The 27,794-nt window shown below is 39.2% G+C and overlaps 2 protein-coding genes across 2 annotated transcripts in view; both read right to left on the bottom strand.

Annotated features, from left to right (window-relative positions):
- Nucleotides 1-550: 550 nt before the first annotated feature.
- LOC145356762 (complement component receptor 1-like protein) lies at nucleotides 551-13,163 on the bottom strand. Its single transcript, XM_080209630.1, has 13 exons — nucleotides 13,115-13,163; nucleotides 11,497-11,593; nucleotides 10,463-10,536; nucleotides 10,037-10,133; nucleotides 8,941-9,014; nucleotides 7,146-7,242; nucleotides 6,463-6,536; nucleotides 5,344-5,440; nucleotides 4,882-4,955; nucleotides 3,418-3,514; nucleotides 2,767-2,840; nucleotides 1,248-1,344; nucleotides 551-656 (listed from the first exon to the last, which is right to left on the bottom strand). Exons 1-13 carry the CDS (start codon nucleotides 13,161-13,163, stop codon nucleotides 551-553), a joined length of 1,107 nt encoding a protein of 368 aa, XP_080065756.1.
- A 6,250-nt stretch (nucleotides 13,164-19,413) lies between these two features.
- The window catches only part of LOC145356761 (sushi, von Willebrand factor type A, EGF and pentraxin domain-containing protein 1-like), a 105,784-nt gene continuing 97,403 nt past the window's right edge, over nucleotides 19,414-27,794 (bottom strand). Inside the window, exons 34-40 of the mRNA XM_080209628.1 lie at nucleotides 27,094-27,190; nucleotides 25,815-25,888; nucleotides 24,733-24,829; nucleotides 24,046-24,119; nucleotides 22,728-22,824; nucleotides 22,060-22,133; nucleotides 19,414-19,514 (exon numbers count right to left, since the gene is read on the bottom strand). Coding sequence (XP_080065754.1) covers nucleotides 19,414-19,514; nucleotides 22,060-22,133; nucleotides 22,728-22,824; nucleotides 24,046-24,119; nucleotides 24,733-24,829; nucleotides 25,815-25,888; nucleotides 27,094-27,190 — 614 coding nt within the window. The remainder of the gene's footprint in view (nucleotides 19,515-22,059; nucleotides 22,134-22,727; nucleotides 22,825-24,045; nucleotides 24,120-24,732; nucleotides 24,830-25,814; nucleotides 25,889-27,093; nucleotides 27,191-27,794) is intronic.

Raw genomic sequence — 27,794 nt, 5'->3', positions numbered from 1 at the left:
GATGAATAGAGCAGCGATCAACTGGTGGGGGTGAATGGGGTCAGTGATCAGCAGGGGGTGAATCGGGGGAGAGGGGTGTAATCAGAGCAGTGGGTGAGGCGATGTCCAGGGGAGCAACAATTTCCCAGTGCATTATATATTATTGTACATTGTATATCGGAAGATCAGGCGCATGCACAATAGTGCCATCTAGCTGTCATCAGCTGGCTTCCCAGCGTGAATAGACTCCATCCACTCCCCCTACAGGCAAGAGTCACACGTTGCCTCTTCTTTTCCAAAATGTCATAAGATTTGAGATTTTCTCTTGCTGAAAAAACGGGTCTGAAACATCCTCATTTTCACATTCATTCGGCACATAGACTTTGGTAAGATCGTCCCCTAAATCTTTAACATGCAATCTTGAATCATAGCATCAAAACACTGTTCCCTCCAATTTCATGATGATGAAACTCAAAAGTAGAAAATGTCAAAATACCAGAGGAAGAAATCTTGGTTGTGAATTACAGAACAATTCATTGGAAGTGGATCAATCACTTGTCAATCAAATTATTCACTTTACAAAACACGAAAACGTAAACCTACGTTCACAGGATGGAACCTTGCCATCCCAACCCTCAGCGGTACATTCCCGATAATTCCTGCCCACAATGTTGTATCTAGAAAAAGAAACACAAGCCACCTGTTATCAGAGTCATGAAGGTTGATTGGAAAGTGTTAAGAGTTTTCTGTCCAGCTAGGCATTCTAAGATTCATAGAGGGAAAATTTATCCAACTATAAACAAACTGTGACAAAAAATAACAATCATGGAAAAAGATCAGCAGATGAAATAGGGATCAAATACTGTTGTATTGCTGCTTAAAAATAAAAGCTCAGGTCAGACCCCAGGAAAGGTACACAGCACAGGGGGAGCATTGGTGTATAACGTTCACTGTCAAAATAACTTTCAATATAATTCACATATTTTAAAGGACCAGTTAACATGGACATCCAGCGCTGATCCAGCCAATGGACTTTGTTACCTTAAAAACATTTATAATTTCTATATTTGCAATGAAATTCCTACTTCAGCACTAATATCCCACACCTTGATCAGTGTAAAGGTTTTGTTTTAATTCACTAGTTAAACATTGAAATAGAAGCCCCAGTCAGGATGTGATGACTGATTGTGTTCATCTGAAAGTCAGAGCGTTAAAATAATATAAGCCCTTGCTAAAATTATTCAGTGATTTATACACTCGCTACTCACCCAATGTCACAATAAAAAGTAACATTATTTCCAGCTGTCCAATTGGGTGCCTTATAATATCCATTTGCAATTGCCCCAGGATTTCCACAGGTTATTGCTATACAGAAAAAAACAAAAGGTAGAAATAGGACAAAAACCCAAAATCACCAACAAGCTTTTCATTGCCAATCACAGATATCTAGCATAAGTATACAATATTATAACAATTTCCCAGGGTATCACATTACCCTAAATTTGGAATTCATTTTACAGAAAGATGGTAATATAAATGCAGGATTTTTCCTAAATTCACAAAACCTCATTGCAACTGGTCTCTGGATTCAACAGCATCAATCTTCACCAGCAATCCAAAACACTATAACTGGGATTTAGGACCTGCCATAGGGGGTTTTACCTCAAGTTGGAGAATTGGGGGGCGGTGAGGTGTGGGGCGAACCCAGCGTCACTTCCATGGTGAGGGCACAATGTGATTTAAGTGCCCTCCGGCACTTAACTGGCCAGCAATAGGCCTTCCATAACACCAAAATCCAGCTGAAACCCAACCCCGCCAACTGGTGCCCAGAGGCCAGCAGTTCCTAACTGCCTGTAAAACTACCAAGAGTAATAGGTGCCACTGGTAATGAACCAAGGCCTGCTCTACCTCAGCACCAACCCATGTAAATATTCCAGCATGTTTTGTCACCTCATGAATATCTATTACTTTCACACAAGCTTGAGCAACAAATTAAAGCAACAGTTTCCTGTGAGTTGCATGGACGTCACTAAGTCAGTGAGGCACAGTCACAGATCTAGTTGGAATTTCAAACAAAAATGAAACAGGAACAGAAGGAAGCATGAGGCTGACTTAAATATCAATATTTAACATTGATTCATCTTCCAATTCCATATCCTTCATCTCCCATGGTGCAGACACATTCTAAATTTCCGTTATCCACAAAAACAAGGGCATTTGCTCCGATACCACACAATGGGGAAGACAATCAAATTCTTCTGGAAGCAGAAGAACTGATTTCATTTCACAACTTGGGTGTGAAACAACATTACAGGACAATTCATTGAAGGGGCTTTAATCATTTGATATAGACAATGGGCAGAACTTTCTCAAAAATAGGCAAAGTGAGCCACCCCACAAGTAATTTTGGGTTTAACATTTTTCCCCCACGGAGCACCATTGTCCCACGTCACAGAACAAACTCCTTCCCATGGAAAAACCGTCTACACCACCCAAGGGAAAGCCCCGGCAATGCATGCCAACATGAATAAACAATCTAATGGTCTATTTATAGTCCATCAAGTATAAAAGTCTGATAATTATATTTAAAGGTATTCAGCTGGCAATCCCAATGTTGAGCTTCTTGTTACATCTTTGGCAGGGGATGGGGACAATGCCGCCAGCATAAATAATGCTTCAGGATTCACACTCGGTTCATGGCTCCCGCCGACAAGACTGCCTCCCCCCAAAAAACAGAAATGGAAAATGCCCCCAAGTCCATTCAGAAAACGACAAAACATAACTTACGTTCACAGGATGGAACTTCACCATCCCATCCCTCAGCTGTACATTGCCGATAATCTCGACCAACAATTTTGTATCTAGAAAAAGTTAAGTAAACCACCGGTATTAATAACCTGCAAGTTAATTGGTAAACCAATAGTTTTTGCTGACCAGGTAAGAAATTAAAGTCCACAGGGGAAAAATTCACGAAAGTAGCAACAAGCATTGTTAAATAAAATGAAAGTTTGGACTAGGTTAACAAAAATATAAATACTGGTCAGACTTCATATAAAGAAGAATGTACAAGAGGGACATTGCTGTGTCCAGCAACCTTGAAGCTAAATTACAATATAAATTCACTGTTTGAAGAAGCGGCAGGTACAGTTATCTAATGTTGGTCTTTGTACATGGGTCAAGGCATCAGTGACACATTTAACATTTCCATTAATATTCCAAACCCAACACTAACATCTCTGACCACGATCAATATAAAGACTTTTTAATAATTGCCAGTTCAACACTGAATTGGAAGCCTCACCCAGAGCTCACACTGAGCATTGTAATCAAAAATATGAAAATCAAGAAATGTCTATCTCAAATAATCTTGTGATTAAACATTAAAATAGCACAATCCATAATCAAACTTATTCAATAATTTACACTGTGAAGACTCACCCAATGTCACAATAAAAGGTTACTTTATTTCCAAATGTCTTATTTGGTGCAATGTAATATCCATTCTGAATCTCCCCAGGCTCACTACAGTTTAATGCTACACAGAAAATAAAAACAGGAAAGGTAGAAATGTTACATAATACCATTATCCCGAAAATTTCTCTCACTGGAATTCAGTTCTTTAACGTGAAGATAATAAGCTACTAAACAATTGCAGAGAATGTCAAGTTAGCTTAACTTTGGAATTCAAGTTCCAAAATGGTTAATAGAATGTGGTCCTCAATTGCAAAGGGCTTAGAACTTGCCCAACATCGAGCTTCTAATCACACAAGTCCAACTCTGCTGGACAGGACATGTGATTTGTGCGCCCGATACCAGACTCTTGAAGCAACTACTCAACTCGGAATGCTGTCGTGGCAGGAGACTCCCAGGAGGATTACAGAAACTCTTTAGGAATGTCCTCAAAACATCCCTGAAGAAGTCAAACACACTCACAGATTTATGGATGTCCCTAGTCTGTGACCAATCAGAATGTGGAAGGTTCATTCGGGGATGCACTAACAACATTGAGAGAAACAGAGGCCAGCTTGAGGCATCAGAGAGAGAGCACAAATTCCCAATATCTCATGCCCTCCAAGGACTACCTGCCCTACATTTGGCAGAGTCTTCAGTCTGTACATTGTACAACTCAAAACCCAGGCAGATAGATCCTGGGACTGTTAAGGCAAAGGAGTGATTCCACATCTCAGATACATCACAAAATCCACTTATTTCTACTTCCAAAGCATTATCTGCTCTACCTCAGCACAACAAACAATAAAATCTTTCTCCATGTTTTTTTACCTCCTCTAAAACTATTAATTTCACTGCAGCTTGATCAGCAAATTAATGCAACCTGTGCTGCACTAACACAACTCATTCAGTCAGGTACAAAGACAGTCCTTGTTGGAACATAAAATGAGAATGGAATGGAAGCCAGGGGAGTATGAGCAAGATTTAATGATGGATCTGTAATCTCATTTGCACTTTCCCTTCCTCAGTGACCCATGGATGAAACTACAATTTGCAATCAGTTAGAGGTCCACTTAAGTTAGCACCTCCTAAACTGTTATTTACCCATCAAAACTCAACTCCTTGTTTCAACACTAACACTTGTTGTTAGGCAGAAGATTAAAGTCTTCTCTAACAAACAGGAGTAGTCTGGTGAATGTCCATTTTCCTTTTCATGAATTATTTTCCTTTAGCATGCAATGTTGAATCAAAGTTTTGAATGACTGTTTCCTTTCCCATTCCATGGGGAAGGAAATCCCATGGAACGGGCTCCAAGTTAGAGGATGTCAAAATGCTGCAGGGAAGAAAACCTGGATGTGAATCAAAGCTCCTAGACAATACCCAGAAATGGGCATTACTATTTGGCAAGGAAGACAAGTCTGACACGTTACAAAAGAGGGAAATTTAACTTACGTTTGCATGATGGAACCTCACCATTCCAACCCTCAGCTGTACATTCCCGATAGTCTCTACCCAGCATTTTGTATCTAGAGAAAGACAAACAACACTCCAGCCATCTGATGATCCATTAGAGGTAAAAACTATCAAACTTCAAAGGAGGTTTTGTTAAAAGAATCTGATAAATTACCCAAAGACTTATAGGTAAAAGACACAAACAATCATAATTCAAATATTATATCAAATTATACTCCATTTGTAAAATCTATGTCCAGACACTCAACCTAGCTACATCCCTTTGCAAAATTAAAGTTAGCAAAACAACCAATTAGGATCAATTAAGCTTATATGGAGAATTGTCATCAGAAATGTGCAGAATGAGAGATGGAGCGTTATCTCAAATTGCCTCAGTCACAACATTGAAGTAATATAGTTCTTCATCAAAATTATTCTTTAATTTATATATTGAATACTTACCCAAAGTCACAATAGAAAGTTACTTTATTTCCAATTGTTTTATTTGGGGCCTTATAATATCCATTCACAATCTCTCCAGGATTACCACATGTTATTGCTACAGAAAAGAAATCAAACCAGAAGAGAAGGAATTGTGACAAAATCCAACATTCTCCAAGAACTTTTCAATGTTTCACATGAAGATGAAAAGATACAACATATTTGTCTTCATTATCAGATCAGCCCAATAGTGAAATTCATTTATCAAAATTCTACCAGTATAAATACATGATCTTTTCGCAGTCCCCAATACTTCACAACAACAGTTCCTCCTCTGTCTCCATTTGCTCTCTGTGCTGCTCTGCATCAATCTTCACCAACTGACTAAATGGTGACAGACTAGGAACCATGGAGGAGCAGAAATAATTAGCTTTGAATGCAAACTGAAAACTAGTGCAAAGAGACAAATTATAATCGAGATTCTGAATTCAATATTGTCCATTACTTCAAGGATGTTGGAACTCAAAGTGTCTTCAAAGATCCTTATCCATCTCAAACTTAATTTACACACCAATCTAGGGCATTATCTGGCCTTCCTCGGCATGACTGCCACTAAAATCTTCCAGTATGTCTTTGTCAACTCATTGATATCTGTTATTTTCACTCAAATGTAAACTAATGCAACAGTTTTGTATTAGCAGAATGAACTCAGTGGGACACAAGCAAAATAGGGTCTTTAGTGGAGAAGGGGAGAGGAAGAGAAGGGAGTATGGATCATTAACATTTATCGCACTGTTCTTTTATTTTCCAATTCCTCTTGGATCTCCTGTGGGACAAACAATCGCTGCTTGGGAACTCAAGCTCACCAAACTATGCCATCACCAACCAAAACTCAGCTCCATCCTCCAACACTACTGTTGGTGCTAAGGTAGAAGATTAAAGTCTTCTGAAAGAAGCAAGGCAGATTTGATGACTCCCATTCTTAGAAGTCAGAATTCCAAACTGAAGGATGCCAAAGTACAGGAGGGAAGAAAGTTTAGGTCTGAAATAGTATTGCAAAACAAATCATTGCTGGTAGCTCAATCATTTGCTAAAGAAAAACGGGTCCATCACATTATAAAACAGGGAAATATAACTTACGTTCACAGGATGGAACCTCACCATCCCATCCCTCATTTGTACACTGCCGATAATCTCTGCCCACCATTTTATATCTAATAAAAGAGAAGGAAACCACATGCATTAGTAACTTGCAAATTAATTAGGAAAGTGTTAGTGTACTGACCAGGTTAGAATTCTAAATGTCCAGAGAGAAATAAATCTATCAAAATAGGAATATACTTTAAAAAATAGAAAGGATGGGACAAGGTTAGCAGAATCATGCAGGAATCAAATACAGTTGTGTTGTTGTGAAATAGATTAGTGTTGCTGAGACCCTGTATAAAGTACATTGTATTGCTGCATTCTGTTCACCTTCAAACTGATCCTCAATACAGTTTAAGCATTCTGATGAACCAGCAGACACATGGCCAGTGTTGATCGCAGATTATGGGTCTATGGATTATTAACACATTCAGCATTTTCAGCTCTGCATTAATTTTCCAATCTAAACACCAACAATCCTCACCTTGATCAGTACAAACATTTTCTTAAAATTGTCAATTCAATGCTAAATGGGAATTCTCATTCAGAGCTCACATGTGGAGCTGTTATCAGAAATTTGAAACACCAGAGATGGTCATCTGAAAATATCTTAATCAAAACATTAAAATAATCTAGTCCATAACCAAAATTATTTACTAGTTTCGAAGCTGGATACTCACCCACTGTTACAATAAAAAGTTACTTTATTTCCAACTGTTCCATTTTGTGCAGTATAATATCCATTCAAAATCTTTCCTGGGTGACCACAGTTTATTGCTACATAGGACATAAAATAAGGAAAGATAAGATTACTATAAAAATCCAGAATCTCCAACAGGTTTTACGTTGCAATATTTAACAAGAAGATGAATAGTCACATCCAAATTCTTCACAATGTCAAGTTATGATGGGTGGAATTTGACAGAGCTGGTGTAAGGCTGAAAAATTCTGCCCTAAATGTTTGGAATTCATTATTGTAAAAACTGGCAACAGAAATGCAAGACTTTCTTTCACTCTGCAATGCCTCACATCACTGCCTTCAATAAGATTATCCTTTCATAAAACCAAGTTATCCCTGCCTGATTGCCTTGAATTTTTCTAAGTATTCTGCTGTAACACCTTCAATAAAGGTTTCTAACATTGTCCCTATGACAGTTGTTCAGCTAATTATAGCTTCCCGCTTTCTGTTTCCCTATGCAATGCTGAGTCAAAGTGACAAGAGTGAATTGATAGATATAGTAAAAAAGGGGAGTAGATCCTACAGCCCCGCATTAGAGTAAAGTACATGCTCGTCAAATGCTTTACCTCAAGGATTAATGATCAGCAAAACTCACAGGCAAGTTTGTTTACCTTTTATAAGAATGGACAGTTTTCTAGTAAGATGTCTAGCAAGGGCAGCATGGTGGCACAGTGGTTAACGCTGTTGCCTCACAGCACCAGGAACCAGGTTCGATTCCCGGCTCATCACTATCCGTGTGGAGTTTGCACATTCCCCCCATGTCTGCTTGTGTTTCTGCCGGGTGCTCCAGTTTCCTCTCACAGTCCAAAAACGTGTGCACTAAGTTGATTGCCTATGCTAAATTGGTCCTTAGTGTCAGGGGGACTAGCTACGGTAAATGCATGGAGTTATGGGGATAGGGCCTGGGTGAGATTGTAGTGGGTGCAGACTCAATGGGAAATAGCCTCTTCCTGAACTGTAGGATTCCATGATGCTATTACAAAAAATCTTTGGGATGAAATTTTAAATAATAAACCGGCAAAGGCAAGGTCAGAATTTTAAGTCAATGCACTGACAAACTGAATAAGCAGTCTGTATCTGTGACTTCGATGGTAGTCATGATGTGGAGATGCCGGCGTTGGACTGGGGTAAACACAGTAAGAAATCTCATAACACCAGGTTAAAAGTCCAACAGGTTTATTTGATAGTAAACACCACAAGCTTTAGGAACGCTGCTCCTTCATCAGGTGAGTGGAGAGAACTCTTTCCACTCCACATAAGAGAATTCGCCATTCACCTGATGAAGGAACAGCGTTTCGAAAGCTTGTGGCATTTACTATCAAATAAACCTGTTGGACTTTAACCTGGTGTTGTGAGACTTCTTACTCTATGACTTCAAGCAGAGTGGTATTAGAATGCACTGTCTGTGATTGCTGTATTAGAGCTATGTTACAGGAAAGTACAACTACAAAAATACCTCTGGGGTACTTCCCTCAGTGCTGGAATTATGATTAATCTATTGTAGCTAATCCCTACGTCTCCTTAGGTTAGATAGCAGAAGTCCACCACAACACAAAGCATTAAATTACTGTTTCATCCCATTCCAACTAGCTGGTACTCAAAGCTAGAAGATGTTAAAATACCATAGGAAGATATCTGTGAATAAACATTACATAACAATTCATTGAAAATGGATCAATTATTTGTTCCTAAAAAGTCAGATAGTTGCTTTGCAAAACAGGGAAACATAAACCTACGTTCACAGGACGGAACCTCGCCATCCCAACCCTCAGCTGTACATTGCCGATAATCCCTGCCCACAATGTTGTATCTAGAAAAAGAAACACAAGCCACTTGTTATCAGAGTCAGGAAAGTTTATTGGAAAAGTGTTCGAGTTTGCTAACCAGGGATGAATTCTAAAATTCATAGAGGAAAAATCTATGGAACTACCAACAAACTTTGACAAATAAAAAACCTAGAGTAGTTAAGCAGAACGGCAAAATAGGAATCAAATACTGTTGTATTGCTGCTTGAACGTAAAAGCTCAGCTCAGACCCCAGATAAAGTACAGAGCAGAGGGGGAGCATCGGTGCATAAAGTTCACTTTCCAAATGACTTTTAATGAAATTTAAGCATCTCAAAGAACCAGCAGACTCAGTGTCGAATCAGCCAATTGACTGTTGTCGAGAATATATTTAACATTTCTATCTTACACTTGTGTTCCTATTTTAGCACTAACATCCCTCACCTTGATCACCCTAAAGATTTAATTTTAATTCATGATTTGAACACTAAAATTGAAGAGTCAGGGTTCAAGTGAAGCCCAGGACAGTGTGGGAAGCTAGGAAGGAAATTACAGATCACCTAGCAGAGATATTTGAATCTTCAACAGTCACAGGTGAGGCATCTGAAGATTGGAAGGTGGCAGATATGCCTTTGTTTAAGAAGGACTGCAGGGAAAAGCCTGAGAACTACAGGCTGGTGAGGCTAACATCTGTAGTGGGTAAGTTGTTAGAAGATATTCTGAGAGACAGAATCTACAGGCATTTAGAGAGTCAAGGACTGATTAAGGATGGTCAGCATGGCTTTGTGAGTGGAAACATAGTGTTGATCTAGCAAACAGATGTTGTTATCAACAATATAGTTAACATAACTTTGCATTAATAGACCTATTTCAGCACTAACATCCCTCAACTTGATCAGTATGAAGATTTCATTTTAATTCATTAGTTGAACATTAAAAATTGAAGGTTCAGTCAGAGTTCACATGCCGTGATGACTGAGTGGGGTCACTTGAAAGTCAGAGCGTTCCTCACCAAAATTATTCAGTGATTTATATACTGACCACTTACCCAATGTCACAATAAAACGTAACGTTATTTCCAACTGACCAATTCAGTGCCTTATAATATCCATTTGCGATTACCCCAGGATTTCCACAGGTTATTGCTATACAGAAAATAAAACAAGAAAAGGTAGAAATGGTATAAAAACCCATAATCACCAACAACCTTTTCATTGCCAACCACAGATATTTAATGTGAATATGAAATGCTACTACACAATCGGCCAAAATGTAAGTAAGGTTGCCCTAAATTACGAGACTATGAATGCAGGATTTTCTTAAAATTTTCTTAAAACACTTGGATGTCGAAACACTGGAGGAAGGAAAACTTGAGTGTGAATCAACACTACACGACAATTCATTGAATGCGGCTCAATCATTTTGTACAGACAAGAAAGACAGTTACTTCACAAAACAGGGAAACATAACTTACGTTCACAAGATGGAATCTCACCATCCCATCCCTCAGCTGTACATTGCAGATAATCTCGACCCACCATTTTGTAGCTAGAAAAACAGAAACAAAACACCCGCATTAGTAACCTGCAAATTAATTCGAATTAGAATTCTAGATACAATCTGTTGAGAAATAAGTCTTTCAAAATAGCAATAAGCTTTAAAAATGGAAAATGTTGGAGTGGCTGGTAAAAGAATGAAGGAATCAAACACAGTTGTGTTGTTGCAAAAAAAAGCTAATGTGACCCCAGATGAAGTACAGTGCACAGTGAAATATTGATACACCCAGTTTCACCTTCAAGCTATTTTTCAATATACTTCAAGCATTTAGAGGAAATAGCAAGCCAACAACAGATATTGATCTCAGATTAACACGTTCAGCTTCTTTTTTGTATTAATACTCCAATCCAAGCGCTAACATCCCTAGCTTTGATCAGTGCAATGAATTTTAAAAGTAAATTTCTGCTCAAAACTAAATTGGATGCCTCACTCATTCCGCACATTGGGCCCGATTTTACCATTGTCATTCTAAGTGCTGAATCTGGGCGCAATTCAGATCCAACTTGGAAATCTGTTCTCAGGAGCCTCCATACGTACTTAGCTTGAAAAAAAAAATCACGAGTCCGAATCGTGCAGTCCATATCGGTCTTATCCTGCCCGAAATGATCGGAGCTCTGAACTGCGCACGCACAGTTAGAAAATTAAATTGAAAATCGCGCCACTGTCACATCGTTCCTGGCCGCAAAAAGCGGATAAAGCGGCCCAGGAGTGATGGTCCCCACAGTCATCACCCCCATCCCTACAACATAACTTTTCCCCTTAATGGCCTCGCACTCGACCTTACCATGTTTTCGCACTTGAAAACAGATGCAACCCAATGGTAAAATCAGACCTATAAACCTGCTTACATCAGAAACATGAAATACTGAAGATGATGATCTGAAATCACCTTAACAACATTTTATAGTCTCTCACTAAAATTATTCAGTAATTTCTATACTGAATACTCACCCAATGTCGCAATAAAAAGTAACTTTATTTCCAACTGTCTGATTTGGTGACGTATAATATCCATTCAAAAACTCCCCAGGGTGACCACAGTTTATCGCTGCACAGAAAATAAAATGAGAAAAATTAGGATTGTTGCAAAACTCTAAAATCTCCTACTTGTTTTTCTTTGCAATATTTAACACAAAGGTGAACAGCCACAATCAAATTATCACAATATTAAGTTACTCAATGTTCAGAATTCATTTTTCCAAATTGTGGCAACATGATATGAGACTTATTCTCAATCTGTAATATCTCACAACAGTTCTCTGTCTTCAACAACACAATGCTTTGACCAACGTCAATCTTCGCCAAACAATATCCTAATGTTAAATATCCACCCACTTAATAAATGGTGAAAGACCAGACAACATGGAGAAGTAAAGAACATCTGAACACAAGAACATATAAATTGGGGCTATTTAGCCATTCAAGAATGCTAGATGATTCAAATAGATCACGCTGATCTGGATGTGACTTCAACCCCACGTTCCTGCCTAACTACTGTTAATCAAGAACCTATCTAACTCCGCCTTAAAAATAATCAAAGATTCTGCTTCCACTGCCTTTTGAGGAAGAGAGCTCCAAAGATTCCGGATGCACCGAGAGAGAAAATCGTAGCCTCATCTCTGTGGGAAGAAATGGGCTGGTATTGGGCTAGTAATCCAGAGACCCTCTTGGGATCAGAGTCTGAATCCATCATGATATACAATAATGTTCTATTAGCTTTCCTGATTTCTTGCTAGGACAATCAGATCCCTCCTAATCTCCAACCTCTACAATCTCTCAACATTTAGATTGTGTGTATCCATTTGTCCAAATTGGACAACTTCACATTTGCTCACAAATTTGCTCCATTTGCTGGATACTTGCCCCTTCACTTAACCTATCCATGTCCCTTTGTAGCCTCCTTGCATACATTTCACAATTTACTATCTTACCAATTTGCTGTTATCAGCAAATTTACTAATCACACCTTGAGCGCAAATCATTTATATGCATTCCAAAAAATTGAGGCTCCAGCACTGATCCCAGTTAATACCACTTGTCACATCTTTTTAACCAGAAAAAGACCCACTTATGCCGACTATACCATGAGTTTGTTTTCCACAATACCCTTTGATGTGACACCTTATCAAATGTTTCCTGGAAATCTAAGTACAGGACATACTCTGGTCCCCCTTGATCACAACAGATGTGACTCCTCCAGAAACTCCAATGGACAGATTAAACATGATTTCCTTGCACATGCTGACTTTGTTTGATTGCCCCTAATTTTTCCAAATGGTCTGCTGTAACATCTTTAATAATGGTTTCGAACATTTTTCTTGTGACAAATTTTAGGCTAACTGACCTGCAGTTTCTTGCTATCTCTCTCTCACTTTTTGAAATAAAGGATTACGTTTGTTATTTTCCTATCTAATGGAACTTTCCCTGAATCCAGGGAATCTTGGAAAATTAACACCAATGCATCAACTATTTTACTAACCAATAATTTCAAGACCATAAAATGAAGTCTATTTGGACTCAGAGATTTGTCACCTCCTCCCCCCACAAAGTCCCAAAATTTGCTCAATACCAGTACCCTGGGTGATCGTAATTTTCCTGAGTTCCTCCCTCCCTTCCATTTCCGGATTTACAGTTATTTCTGAGATGTTCTCTGTGGCCTCATAAATGACGACGGGTGCAAAACATTAGTTCAATTCACCTTCCATCTCCTTACTTTCTATAATCAATTCCCCACCTGCACTTTCTACAGGATCAAAGCTCACTTTGATAACTCTTTTCCTCTTTAAATCTCTAGAGAAACTGTAACCAACCATTCTAACACTACGAGCTGGCTTTCTTTTGTACTCTAATTTATCCCTCCTTATTAATCTTTTTGTCATTTTTCACTTACTTTACATTATTTCCGATCCTCTGACCTGTCTTTCCACAATTGAATGCTTTTTCTTTAAGTTTAATATTGTTGTTAAACTTTTTCGTTAACCACAGATGGTGGACCCTCTGCTAGGAATTGTTCTTTCCTACTGGACGATATCATTTCTGTGTATTCTGAAAAATCCCTTTAGATGGCTGTCACTGAAACTTTATTAATTTATTGATGACCAGCGCTTTCATGCCTTCATATTTACTCTTATTTCAGTTTAAAATACCAGTTTTGCATGCATTCTTCTCTCCCTCAAACTGAATGTAAAATTCAAGCACGTTATAGTCACGGATGCCTTCACGATGAGGTTATCAATTAATCCCATCTTGTTGCACAATACCAGCTCTAGTATAGCCTGCCCTCTGATTGGCAACAGAATGTGATGATCCAAAACATTATCCAGATAATACTCTATGAATTCCTCATTTCTACTACCTGTTCCCACCTGATTTTTTGAATCTATATGTAAATTAAAATGCCTCATGATTATTGCCATACCTCTGCGACAAGCTACAATTATCTTTTCTTTTATACTCTGTTCTACAATATGGTAACAATTAGGGGACTCTGCTCCACTCCGCCCAGTGACTTCTAGACAGAGATTTAGATGTCTGTGTACAGGTACAAAATATAATAGAAGTTGTTAATTAAATATAGTCCGCCTTGTCAACGCTGTTGGAAATGAAAACTGAGGAATTGACCTAAAAGTCTCTCATCCATTACGAAGATCACTTATTTCCATTTCCTTGACATTATCTGCTCTACATCAGCAAAAAGTCTGACAACGCCAGGTTTTAGTCCAACCGATTTATTTGATAGTAAACGCACAAGCTTTCGAGGTTTCCCTCTTCGTCAGGTGAATGGAGAGTTCTGGCCTCAGACAGAACATATAAAGCACAGACAGTTTAGAGATTACTGATTACAAATAAATCGGTTGGACTAAAACCTGGTGTTGTCAGACTTTTTACTGTGTTTACCCCAGTCCAACGCCAGCACATCCACATCATGACTACATCAGCAATCCAGCCACTAAAATCCTCGATGATGTTCTTGTCACCTCATCAATACCTATTATCTTCACTAAAGTACATACTAATGTGACAGTTTCCTATTGGCTGCACTAAAACAAACAATGCAGTGAGGCACAGACACAGCAGGATCTTCAAACAAGAACGCAAGAGGAAGAAAAGATAATATGAGCATTATTTATGCATGGATCATTCACATTGATTGTATGTTAACTTTACTCGCAACATCACTCACACCTTCTAGATTTCCTGTGGCTCAAACATCTCGGTATCTATTAAAACTACTAAAATTAGTACCTCCCAATCTTCCCAATTACATATCAAGCCTCGGCTCCTTGTTTCAATACTATTGTCAGTGCTAGTGTAGAAGATTCAAATCTTCTGGAGGAAGCAATTACAATCTCCCATTTCACACATTCTAAATCTTTAACACGCAAATTATTTTCAAGAAGTTCCAACTCAAAGCCAGAAAATGTCAAAATACCAGAGGAAGAAATATTGGATGGGAATTACAATCATTAACAATTCATTGAAAACGGATTGATCATTTGTCACTAAAAAGCAAGTCAGTCACTTTACAAAACAGGGAAACATAAACCTACGTTCACAGGATGGAACCTCGCCGTCCCAACCCTCAGCTGTACATTGCTGATAATTCCTGCCCACAATGTTGTATCTAGAAAAAGCAACACAAACCACCTGTTATCAGAGTCAGAAAGATAGATTAGAAAACGTGCTAGAGTTTGTTGACCCCAGAAGGAAAAAGAACAGTAAAATAGGGAAATAAGAACACTGATCTCAAAAAGAACTTGTAAACTTTAAAATGCAACAACAGTAAAACAGGGAAAAAAGAATACTGGCACAAACTTTTATTTTCATTCTGAGCAGGTATAAATTCTAAGATCCACAGAGAGGAAATCTATTGCATAAAGACAAACATGGTACTAAGTTCGCAGAACAATGCAAAAGGAACCTAATGGTGTTGTAATACTGCTTAAAAACAAAAGCTTTGTCCAGACCCAAGATAAAGTACACAGCACAGGCAAAGCATTCATGCATAAAGTTCACTTTCCAAATGATTTTTAATATTACTCATGTATTGTAAAGACCCTGCAGATATGGGGCATCCAGTGTTGATTCTGCATATGGACCTGGTTACCGGTAAGACATTTCACTTTTCTATCTTTGCAATGAAATTCCTATTTCAGCACTAATACCCCCGACCTTGATCAGTCTGACGATTTTGTTTTAATTCACGAATTGAACACTGAATGGAAGCCTCACAGAGAGCTTGCATGTTGTGAGGACTGACTGTAGTCAACAGAAATAATTAGATTCAGAGTGTTAACATAATATAATCCCTCACCCAAATTATTCAGTGATTTATACACTGGCAACTCACCCAATGTCACAATAAAAGGTAACATTATTTCCAACTGTCCAATTTGGTGCCTTATAATATCCATTCGCAATTGCCCCAGGATTTCCACAGGTTATTGCTATATAGAAAATGAAACAAGAAAAGGTAGAAATGGGACAAAAACCCATAATCAGCAACAGTTTCTCACTGACAACCAGATACTTATCACAACTATGATTTGTTACCTCACAATTGCCCAGAATACCACGTTACCCTAAATTTGGAATTCATTTTACAGAACTGTGGTAGTGTAAATGCAGGATTTTCACTAAATTCATAAACTCTCACAGCAACCCGTTTCTGTATTCAGCAGCATCAATCTTTTCTAGCAATCCAAAGCTGGGATTTAGTGCCCGTCTTGGGGGGTTTTAATCACGTGTTGGAGAATTGGCAGGAACCCTGCATCATTTCCATAGTGAGGGTCCAATATGATTTAAGTGCACTCCGGCACTTAACTGGCCAGCAACAGGCCTTCCATAACATCAATCTCCAGCTGGCTGGAAAACCCACCCCACCGGCAGAGTTCAGCCAGCAAAACTACCAACTGCAGTGGGTGCCACTGATAATGAACCGAGGCCCAGCACAAGGATCTCTGGTGCATCCCTGTACGCAGATGATAGCGGGTGGGGGAGGGATGTGGGTTCCATGGCAGTGGTCTATTTCTTGTGTTTTTGTACAGAAAAAGAGCTGAGGCTGGCATTGTTCAGCCATGGTCTTATTGAATGGTGGGGCAGGCTTAATGGGCCTAGTGGCCCATTCCTGTTTCCATTTCTTGTGTTATGTTCCTGAGATCAGTAGCTAGGGTAGTGCATTGTGTTTCAGCAACACACCCACAATTCCCAATGCCAATCAGAAGTCTGCAGCTTGCCACTGCCTGTAGCGCCCCCAAGACCTGTGGCTGCTGCTGGTACTGCAGTAGCCTGAGGATCTCTGGGCACAGATGATTGGTGATCATGAAGATGTGGCCAGAAGGAAAGAAGCAAGGTTAGGGCATTTGATTTCAAAAGTCCCACCCCTTCTTAATGTTAGGTGTCTGAGCCAGGCACTGAGTGCCTTACGACAAGAGATGCCCACTCCAAGGTAGCAGGAAATCCCAAGAATTTTTGCTAGGTGGTCTTTGGGAGGCACAGAAGTACTATGCGGCTCCCCTGCTCAGCAATAACCTGCTCAGTGCTGCCCAGTTTGGGTTTTGCCAGAGTCACTTAGTTCCCAACCTCATTGCAGCCTTGATTCAAACATAGACAAAAGAGCTGAATTCCAGAGGTGAGATGAACTGGAAGAGTTTGGCTAGGGGAGCAACAAGTTCTGGAGCACTAGTCACCAGTAGTATTGCCAGAATTTATCAGGGTCCATTGCCTTTGCAGTATCCAGCCTCCAACCGTCATCAAGGCTGCATTCAACTAAGCGTGACATCAAGAACCCCCAGCAAAACTAGAATTAATGGGCATTAGGGGGCAAACTCTCCGCTGGTTGGAGTCATACCGAGGGTCAACCATCTTCAGCTGCTTTATCAATGACCTTCCATCCATCATGAGGTCAGAAGTGGGGATGTTCATCAATGATTGCACAATGTTCAGCACCATTCACAATTCCTCAAATACTGAAGCAGCCCATGTTCAACTGCAAGATCTGGACAATGTCCAGGCTTGGCTGACAAGTGTCAAGTAATATATGTGCCACACAAATGTCAGGCAATGAGACACTAACCACTACCCCTTGACATTCAGTGGTGTTACCATCACTCAATCCCCCACTGTCAACATCTTTGGGGTTACCATTGACCAGAAACTCAACTGGATTTGCCACATAAATACAGTGGCTACAAGAGCAGGGCAGAGGCTAGGAATACTGCAGCGAGTAACTTACCTCCTGACTCCCCAAGTCTGTCCACCATCTACAAGGCACAAGTCAAGAGTGTGATGGAATATTCCCCACTTGCCTAGATGGGTGCAACTCCAACAACACTCAAGAAGCTTGACGCCATCCAGGACAAAGCAGCCCACTTGATCGGCATTTCATCCACAAACATCCACTCTGTCCACCAGTAAAGCTGAGTTGCAGCAGTGGGTACTATGTACAAGCTGCTCTGCAGCAATTCACAAAAAAATCCTTAGACAGCATCCTCCAAACTCAGGACCACTTTTAAGAAGGACAAGGGCAGCAGATACATGGGAACATCACCACCTGCAAGTTCCCCTCTGAGCCATTCATCATCCTGACTTGGAAATACATCGCTGTTCCTTCGCAGTCGCTGGGTCCAAATCCTGGAATTCCCTCCATAACAACATTGTGGGTCAACCCACAGCACATGGGCTGCAAAGATTCAAGAAGGCAGTTCACCACCACCTTCTCAAGGGCAACTAGGAATGGGCAAAAAGTGTTGGCCAGCCAGTGATGTCCATGTCCCATGAATGAATAAAAAAGCTCCTCCCCTTGGAACACCATCACCCCACAACACAGACTAGCCCCCTCTCGATGGAAAGCCCACCTATGCAATGCCGCTCCAAAGGAAATCCCCGGCACTGCTCTGGGCAATGCATGTCAACATGAATGGATATTCTTACGGGGTTGGGGGGGTCTATCAGACATAAAAGCCTGATAATTACTATAAAGGAATTCAGATGGGGATCCCAATGTTCTCATTATGTCTTGAGGAGGGTGGGGGGGGGGGGAGGGTGGGGGAGGGGGGGGCGGCGTTGGGGTGGGTGGGAATTGGTGTTGAAATCCTACCACAGTAAATCACAGTTTGGGAACCTACTGGATTACACACTCCTGCCATTGAGTCTGTCCACTGAAAATGGGAATGGAAAATGCCCCCTAATCAGTTCATGAAACAAGGGAACATAACTTACATTCACACGATGGAACCTCACCATCCCAACCCTCAGCTGTACATTGCAGGTAATCGCGACCCACCATTTTGTACCTAGAAAAAAAAATCAAGCAAACCACCAGTATTAGTAACTTGCAAGTTAATTGGGAAACCAGTATTTGTTGCTGACCAGGTAAAAAAATTACAGTCCACAGGGGAAAAGTTACACAACTGCCAACAAACACTGTTAAATAAAATCTAAGATGGGAATAGGTTAGCAAAAATATAAATTCTGGTCAGACTTCATATAAAGAAGAACGTACAGGAGGAACATTGTCCAGCTACCGTGGAACTAAATTACAATGTAAATTAATTATTTAAAGCAGCAGCAAGTTCAGTTATCCAATGTTAATCCGTGTATGAGTCAAGGCATCTGTGACACATTTAATATTTCCAACTTTCCATTCATATTCCAAACCCAGCACTAACATCCCTGACCCCTAATATTGTATATAATAATTTTTACTAATTGCCAGTTCAATGCTAAAAAATTGAAAGCCTCAGCCAGAGCTCACACTGAGAGCTGTCATCAGAAACAAGTGATGGCTGTCTCACATTCTCTCGTGAAGAAACATTAAAATAGCACAGACTTTCATCCAAATAAGTCAATAGTTTACATAATGAAGACTTACCCAAAGTTACAGTAAAAGGTTACTTTATTTCCAAATGTCTTATTTGGTGTGATATAATATCCATTCAGAATCTCCCCAGGATCACTACAGTTTAATGCTATACAGAAAATAAAAACAGGAAAGGTAGAAATGTTACAAAACTCCACAATCTCCAAAAGTTCACTTTTTGGAATTCAGGTCTTTAAAACGAAAATGTTAAGCTTCTAAACAATGGCACAGAATACTAAGTTAGCTTAACTTTGGAATGCAAATCTCAAAATGGTTAATGGAATGTGGTCCTCTATTGCGAGGGTGTTGGAACTTGCCCAGCAACGAGGTGCGAATCACACAAATCTAACTCTGCTGGACAGGACATGTGACTCGGACGCCTGATACCAGATTCTTGGAGCAATTAGTCAACTCAGAATGCTGTCATAGCTGGAGACTCGCAGGAGGAATACAGGGATGGCCTCAAAACATCACCGAAGAATTCAAACCCACCCACAGATTTACAGACGTCCCTGGTCTTTGACCAATCAGAATGAGGAAGGGCCATTCAGTGATGACATTAAGAGATTTCATCTCGAGCTCAGAGAGGCCAGATTAAGGCATCAGAGAGAGCGCACAAATGTCCCAACAACTCATTCTCTCCAAAGTCCACCTGCCCCACATGTGGCAGAATCTGCAGGCTGTACATTGGATTTATCAGCCAACTCAGAGCCCAGACAAGACTGTTAAGATGAAGGAGCTAGAAAATGAGAGAGTGATTCTGCATCTTAAATACATCACAAAGACCACTTATTTCTGCTTCCAAAGCATTGTCTGCTCTACCTCAGCACAGCAAACAATAAAACCTTTCTTCATTTTTTTTTCACCTCCTCTAAAATTATTAATTTCACTGCAGCTTGAAGCAATGTGTGCTGTACTAACACAGCTCACTCAGTCAGACACATACAATCCTTGTAGGAGCATAAAATGAGAATGGGAAAGGAAGTGAAGGAAATATGAGCAAGATTTAATTAGGGAAATTGAGGTCACTTGTACTTTTTCTGTCAATTTCATTTCCACAGTGACCCATGGTCAAAATTACAATTTGAAACCAGTTAGAGCTCCATTAAAGTTAGCACCTCCTAAGCTGTTATTCACCCATCAAAATTCAGCTCATTGCTTCAACACTAACACTTGCAACTGGGCAGAATATTGAAGTGTCCTCTTAAAGAAAACAGGAGTGATTTGATGAAAGACTATTTTCCATTTCATAAATTATTTTCCTTTACTGTGCAATGTTAAGGCAATGCATTGAATGAATGTTTCCTCCCCCATTCCACGAAGGCAGAACTCCAAGCTGGAGGATGTCAAACTGCTGCAGGGAAGAAAACTTGGGTATGAATCAAATCTCCAAGACAATACACTGAAAAAGACACTGGGTGGGATTTTACAGCCTCGCTCATCCCCAAACCATAAAATCTCTGCTTGAGGTCAATGGACCTTCACATTGTCCGCCCCTCACATGCTCCGATTCCCGGGGCGGGGCGGGGTGGTAATATTCTGGCCATTATCTTGGTAAGCAAGTTTTGTCCATTGCTTTACAAAAGAGGGAAATTTAACTTACGTTTGCAGGATGGAACCTCGCCATCCCAACCCTCAGCTGTACATTCCCGATAGTCTCTGCCCAATATTTTATATCTAGAGAAAGAAAAGCAAGACTCCATCAGTCACCTAAAGATTCACTAGTGAAAAAAATATCAAACTACCAAAGACATATAGGTAAAAGACACAAACAATCATAATTCAGACATTATCCCAAATTATATTTCATTTGTGAAACTAAAGTTAGCAGAATAATAAAGGAATAAGGGTCAATTAAGGTCACTTGGAGATTTGTCATTAGGAATCTGCAGAATGAGATATGGATTGTCTTAATCGCAACATTGAAATAATATAGTCTTTCATCAAAATTATTCATTAATTTATATACTGAATACTCACCCAAAGTCACAATAGAAAGTTACTCTGTTTCCAATTGTTTTATTTGGTGCATTATAATATCCATTCACAATCTCTCCAGGATTACCACATGTTATTGCTACACAGAAAATCAAATGAGAAGAGTTGGAATTGTGACCAAATCCCAAATTCTCCCAAGACTTTTCCACAGTGTTTCACATGAAGATGAAAAAATACAACATAACTGTCTTCAATATCAGATCAGCCCAAGATTGAAATTCAGTTATCAAAATTCTACCAAAGATAGCTTTTTTCTCAGTCCCCAGTACTTCACAACAACACTCCCCCCTCTGTCTCCAGTTGCTCTCTTTATTGGTCTGCATCAATCTTCACCTACTTACTTTTTGGTGAGAGACAGAGATAATGAGCTTTGATTGCAAACAAAAAACGTGTGCATAGAGACAAATTGTGATTAGCACTGCTGCCTCACAGTGCCAGGGACCCAGGTTTGATTCCCAGCTTGGGTCACTGTCTGTCACTATTTGATGACTCCCATTCTAAGAAATTGGAATTACAAACTGGAGGTTGTCAAAATACTGGAGGGAAGAAAATTTGGGTCCGAACCAGCCCTGCAAAACAAATCATTGCTGGTAGCGCAATCATTTGGTAAAGAAAAGCAGGTCAGTCACATTATAAAACAGAGAAATATAACTTACGTTCACAGGATGGAACCTCACCATCCCATCCCTCAGTTGTACATTGCAGATATTCTCGACCCACCATTTTGAATCTAGGAAAAGAGAAACAAACCAACTGTATTAGTAACCTGTAAATTAATTGAGAAAGTGTTAGAATTCTAGAGGGTCCAAAAGAAACAAGTCTATTAAAACAGCAACAAACTTGAAAAGGATGGGACAAGGTTAGCAGATTAATGAAGGAATCAAATACAGTTGTGTTGTTGCAAAATAAATTAGTGCTGCTGAGGCCCTGTATAAAGTACATTGCACAGAAGTATTGCTGTGTCCATCTCATCTTCAAGCTGATTCTCAATACAGTTTAAGCATTCTGAGGAACCAGCAGACGCATGGCCAGTGTTGATCTCAGATTATGGGTCTATGCATCATTAACACATTCAGCATTTTTAGCTTTGTGTAAATTTTCCAATCCAAAAACCAACAATTCTCACCTTGATCATTACAAAGATTTTTATGTTAAATTGCCCATTCGTCACTAAATTGGAATTCTCATTCAGAACTCACATGTGGTGCTGCTATCAGAAATTAGAAACATGAGGGGAGGCCATCTGAAATTATCTAAATCACAACATTTAAATAATTTCACCCCTCACCTAAATTATTTAGAAATTTCCATACTGAGTACTCACCCAATGTCACAATGAAAAATAACTTTATTTCCAACTGTCTTATTTTGTGCAGTATAATATCCATTCAGAATCTCCCCTGGGTGACCACAGTTTATCGCTACACGGAAAGGAAAACAAGAAAAGATTATTACAAAACTCCAGGATCGCCAATAGGTTTTTATTACAGTATTTAAATGTGAAGATTAAATTCTTCACAATGTCAAGTTACTGAGGGCAGAATTTGGTACGGAGCTGGAACATCCATCAAGCCATTCAAAAGTCCATTGGCTTCAGTGGGAGCAGAACATTCCTTCAGCAGACTGTCAGAAAATTCCGCACCAGATGTTTGGAATTAATTATTCTGAAAACAGGCAACACAATGCAAGACATTCTCTCACTCTGCAACACTTCACAACACTGTCTTCGACAAGGTTACGCTTGTCTCTGCCTTGAATTGTTCTAAGTGACCTGCTATAGCACCTTTAATAATGGCTTCTAACATCTTCCCAATGACAGTTGTTAGGCCTACTGGTCTGCAGTTTCTTGCTTTCTGTCTTCCTATGCAACGTTGGGTCGAAATATAAGGGGAAGATTTTCCTGTCCTGTCCGCCATGGGAATTGGGGGGCAAACCATGGAAAGGTCTGTTGACCTCGGGTGGGATTTTCCAGTTTTGGGGCAAGCATGGCCAGATAATCCTGTCCTAAAAGCAAATTAATAGATTTAGTAAAAGGGAGCAATGGCTCCAACACTCCTGTATTAGAGTAAAAAAACATGCTAGTCAAATACTTTACCTCAAAAACTTGAGGTTAGCAGAACTCACCAGCAATGTTGTTTACATTTATAAGAGTGGACAGCTTTCTAGTTAGATTACAAACAAGCTTTGGGGTGAAGTTTTAATGCTAAACCTATGTAGGCAAGATCAGAATTTTAAAACAATGTTCTGTGTACTGAAAAACTGAATAAGCAGTGTGTATCTGTGATTAGAGAAGAGAGTGGTATGAGTCCTCTCCCTGTGATTGTTGTATTAGAGCTATATTACAGGAACGTGCGACTCCAAAGGTTTCTCTCAAAGCATTCCCTCAATGCTTGAATCATGAATAAACTATTGTAGCTGATCCCCGAGTCTCCTGAGGTTAGATGTTAGAAGTCCACCACAACACAAATCATCAAATTACTGTTTCATCCCATTCCAAGAAGCTTGAACTCAAAGCTAGAAGATGTCAAAATACCATAGGAAGAAATCTTGGCTGCAAATCAATACTACCTTGAAAATGGATCAATTATTTGTTACTAAAAAGTCAGTTAGTTGCTTTACAAAACAGGGAAATATAAACCTACGTTCACAGGTCGGAACCTGACCATCCCAATCCTCAGCTGTACATTGTCGATAATCCCTGCCCACAATGTTGTATCTAGAAAAAGAAACACAAGCCACCTGTTATTAGACTCATGGAGGTTTACTGGAAAGTGTGTTAGAGTTTGTTGATCAGGTAGGAATTGTAAGATTCATAGAGGGAAAATTTATTTAACTCTATATAAAATCTATTCAACAAACAATGACAACAAAAAACAATTATGGAATGAGATTAACAGAACAATGAAATAGGAATCAAATACTGTTGTATTGCTGCTTAAAAATAAAAGCTCAGATCAGAGCACAAGGATACTACAGGGAACAGGTGGAGCATTGGTGCATGAAGTCCACATTCCTAATGACTTTTAAAATAATTTAAGCATTTCAAAGAACCAGCAGACATGGATGGCTGATCCAGCAAATGGACTTTGTTATTGATAAGACATTTCACGGTTCTATTTTTGCATTAATATTTCTATTTCAGCACTAACATCCTTCACCTTGATTAATATAAAAATTTCATTTTAATTCACTAGCTAAACACTAAAATTGAAGATTCAGTCAGAGTTCACATGCTGTGGTGACTGAGTGTGGTCACCTGAAAAACAGACCATTAAAATAGTACTGTTCCTCACCAAAATAATTCAATAATTAATGTACTGGCTACTTACCCAATGTCACAATAAAAGGTAACGTTACTTCCAACTGTCCAGTCGGTTGCCTTATAATATCCATTTGTGATTGCCCCAGGATTTCCACACGTTATTGCTACACAGAAAATAAAATGAGAAAAAGGTAGAAATGATGCTGCTGTTCCTGCCTTATTCTACTGTCCCCAGACCTTCCCCTTCATCAAGTCGCTCCAGGTGACTACATTAAAGCCCAACTAAATCCTCTTACTTTCTGAAGGGTGAAACAGTAGGCTCATTGGTGGAGCAGTTATCCAGATGTTGATAGCTACTGAAAAATACTGCGCAAGTCCAAAACATAATCAAAAGTCTAATGAAATGCTGTTCCTTATTTTTAGGTTGATGGAACTGAAAACTGAAGAAATGGCCTTTTCCTCTTTCATGGTATTATCAGTTCTACTTCATCACCAACCCGACTAAAATCTTCACCATGTTTTTGTCACTTCATGGATACCAATTACTTTCACTCAAGATTGAGCAACAAATTCATGCAACACTTTCCTATGGGCTGTATTCACATAACTGGACCAGTGGGGCACAGATACACTTGTGGTTGAATCTTAAAATAAAAATGGAAGAGGAACTGAAGGGAGTCTGAGCATGATTTAAGTATCAATCATGAACATTGATTGCATTTTTCCAAATTTCTTCCAATTGCAGCTCCTCGATCTCCCAAATTACTGCTTCCTGCCAATTACAACTCCACTAGAATTAGCACCTCCTGAACTTCCCATCATCCACCAAAACACGCTTCATTATCCAATACTACCATTTCTGTCTGGACGTAAGATTAAATTCTTCCACAACAAGCAGGATTGATTTGATGAATGATCATTTCTCCTTTCGCAGATTATGATCCTTACACATTTAATATTGAATCAAAGTAATGAACATTTTTGGTCCATTTCTAAAAAAATCAGAACTCCACTCTTGGATATCAAACTACTGCAGGAAGGAAAACTTGAATGTAAACCAATGCTACATGGCAAATCATTAAATGTGGCTCAATCATTTTGGTACAGGCAAGGAAGAATTACTTCACAAAACAGGGAAGCATAACTTACGTTCACAAGATGGCACCTCACCATCCCATCCCTCAGCTGTACATTGCAGATAATCACGACCCACCATTTTGTATCTAGAAAAAGAGATGCAAACATTCTGTATGAGTAACCTGCAAGTTAATTGGATAACGACCAAGTTAGAATTCTAAATATCATCCATTGAGAAATAAATCTATCAAAATAGCAGTAAATTTTTTAAAAATGGTAAAGGTCAGTCGGAGTGGTTAGCAAATGAAATATAGAAACACTGAAACTAGAAGCAGGAGTTGGCCATTCAGCCCTTTGAGTCTGCTCCGTGCCATTCATTACGATCACGGCTGATCATCGAATTCAATACCCTGATCCCCCCATATCTCTTGAGCCCCAAGAGTTATACCTAATTTCTTCTTGAAATCACACAACACTTTGACTTCAACTACTCTCTGTCCCAGTGAATTCCACACATTTTCTACCTTTGGGTGAAGAAATTTCTCCTCACTTCACGTCTAAAAGGTTTAGCCTTTATCCTCAAACTATGACCCCTGGTTCTGCACTCCCCCACTGTCAGGAACATTCTTTCTGAATCTACCCTGTTCGAATTGTATAAGTTTATATGAGATCCCCCTCACTTTTCTAAACTCCAGTGAGTCCTAGCTGACTCAATCTCTCCTCTTATGACAGACCTACCATCCCAGGAATCAACCTGGTATATCTTTGCTGTACTTCCTTTATAGCAAGGACATCCTTTCTCAGATAAAGACATCAAAACTGCACACAATACTCGAGGTGTGGCCTCACCAACACCCTATCCAATAGCAGTAAAACATCCCTATCCTGAAGAATGAAGGAATCAAATATGGTTGTGTTGCTGCAAATAAAAAATGATGGTGCAACCCCATATAATGTACAGGGCACAGGTGAAATATTGATGCAACCAGTTCACCTTTGAGCTGTTTTTCAATATATTTTAAGCATTTAGAGCAAACAACAAACAGACAACACATATTGACCTCAGATTGTGGATCCAGGGTCATTAACATATGATCTCTGGGTCATGTGTTAATGCTTTTTTTTGCATTAATATTCCAAACTAAGAACTACCATCCCTAGCCTTGATTGGTGCAAAGAATTTAAAAAATAAATTTCTGTTCAAAACTAAATTGGATGCCTCACTCGTTTCGCACATAATGTGCTGTCATCAGAAACATGAAATACTGAAGATGATGATCCAAAATCACCCTAATAACATTTTACAGTCTCTCACTAAAATTATGCAGTAATTTTTATACTGAATACTCACCCAATGTCACAATAAAAAGTAACTTTATTTCCAACTGTCTGATTTGATGCAGTATAACGTCCATTCAGAATCTCCCCTGGGTCACCACAATTTATTGCTGTACAGAAAACAAAATGAGCAAAATTAGGATTATTACAAAACTCCAAATTCACCAATGTGTTTTTCATTGCAACATTTAATACAAAGGTGAACAGCCACATCAAATTATCACAACTTCAAGTCACTCAATGTTCAGAATTCATTTTTCCAAATTGTGGCAACATGAAATGAGACTTATTCTCAATCTGTAATATCTCACAACAGTTCTCTCTGTCTTCAACAACATAATGCATTGACCAACATTAATCTTCACCAGACAACCAAAATCCTAATGTTAAATATTCACCTACTTATTAAATGGCAAAAGTTCAGACAACATGGAGAAGTAAAGAACATCTGAATATATAAATTGGGATCACTCAGCCATTCCAGAATGCTAGATGATTCAAATAGATCATGCTGATCTGGTTGTAACTTCAACCCCACGTTCCTGCCTAACTACTGTTAATCAAGAACCTATCTAGCTCTGCCTTAAAAGTAATCAAAGACTCTGCTTCCACTGCCCTTTGAGGAAGAGAGCTCCAAAGATTCCGGATGCACCGAGAGAGAAAATTATAGCCTCTTTTCTGTGGGAAGCAGTGGCCTGGTATTGTCACTGGAGT

The sequence above is a fragment of the Carcharhinus amblyrhynchos genome, chromosome 22, assembly GCF_965287045.1.
Source record: "Carcharhinus amblyrhynchos chromosome 22, sCarAmb.v2.hapA, whole genome shotgun sequence".
Classification (NCBI taxonomy): Eukaryota; Metazoa; Chordata; class Chondrichthyes; order Carcharhiniformes; family Carcharhinidae; genus Carcharhinus; species Carcharhinus amblyrhynchos.
The sequence above is the reverse complement of the archived record's forward strand: the minus strand, read 5'-3'. Positions and strand labels throughout refer to the sequence as shown.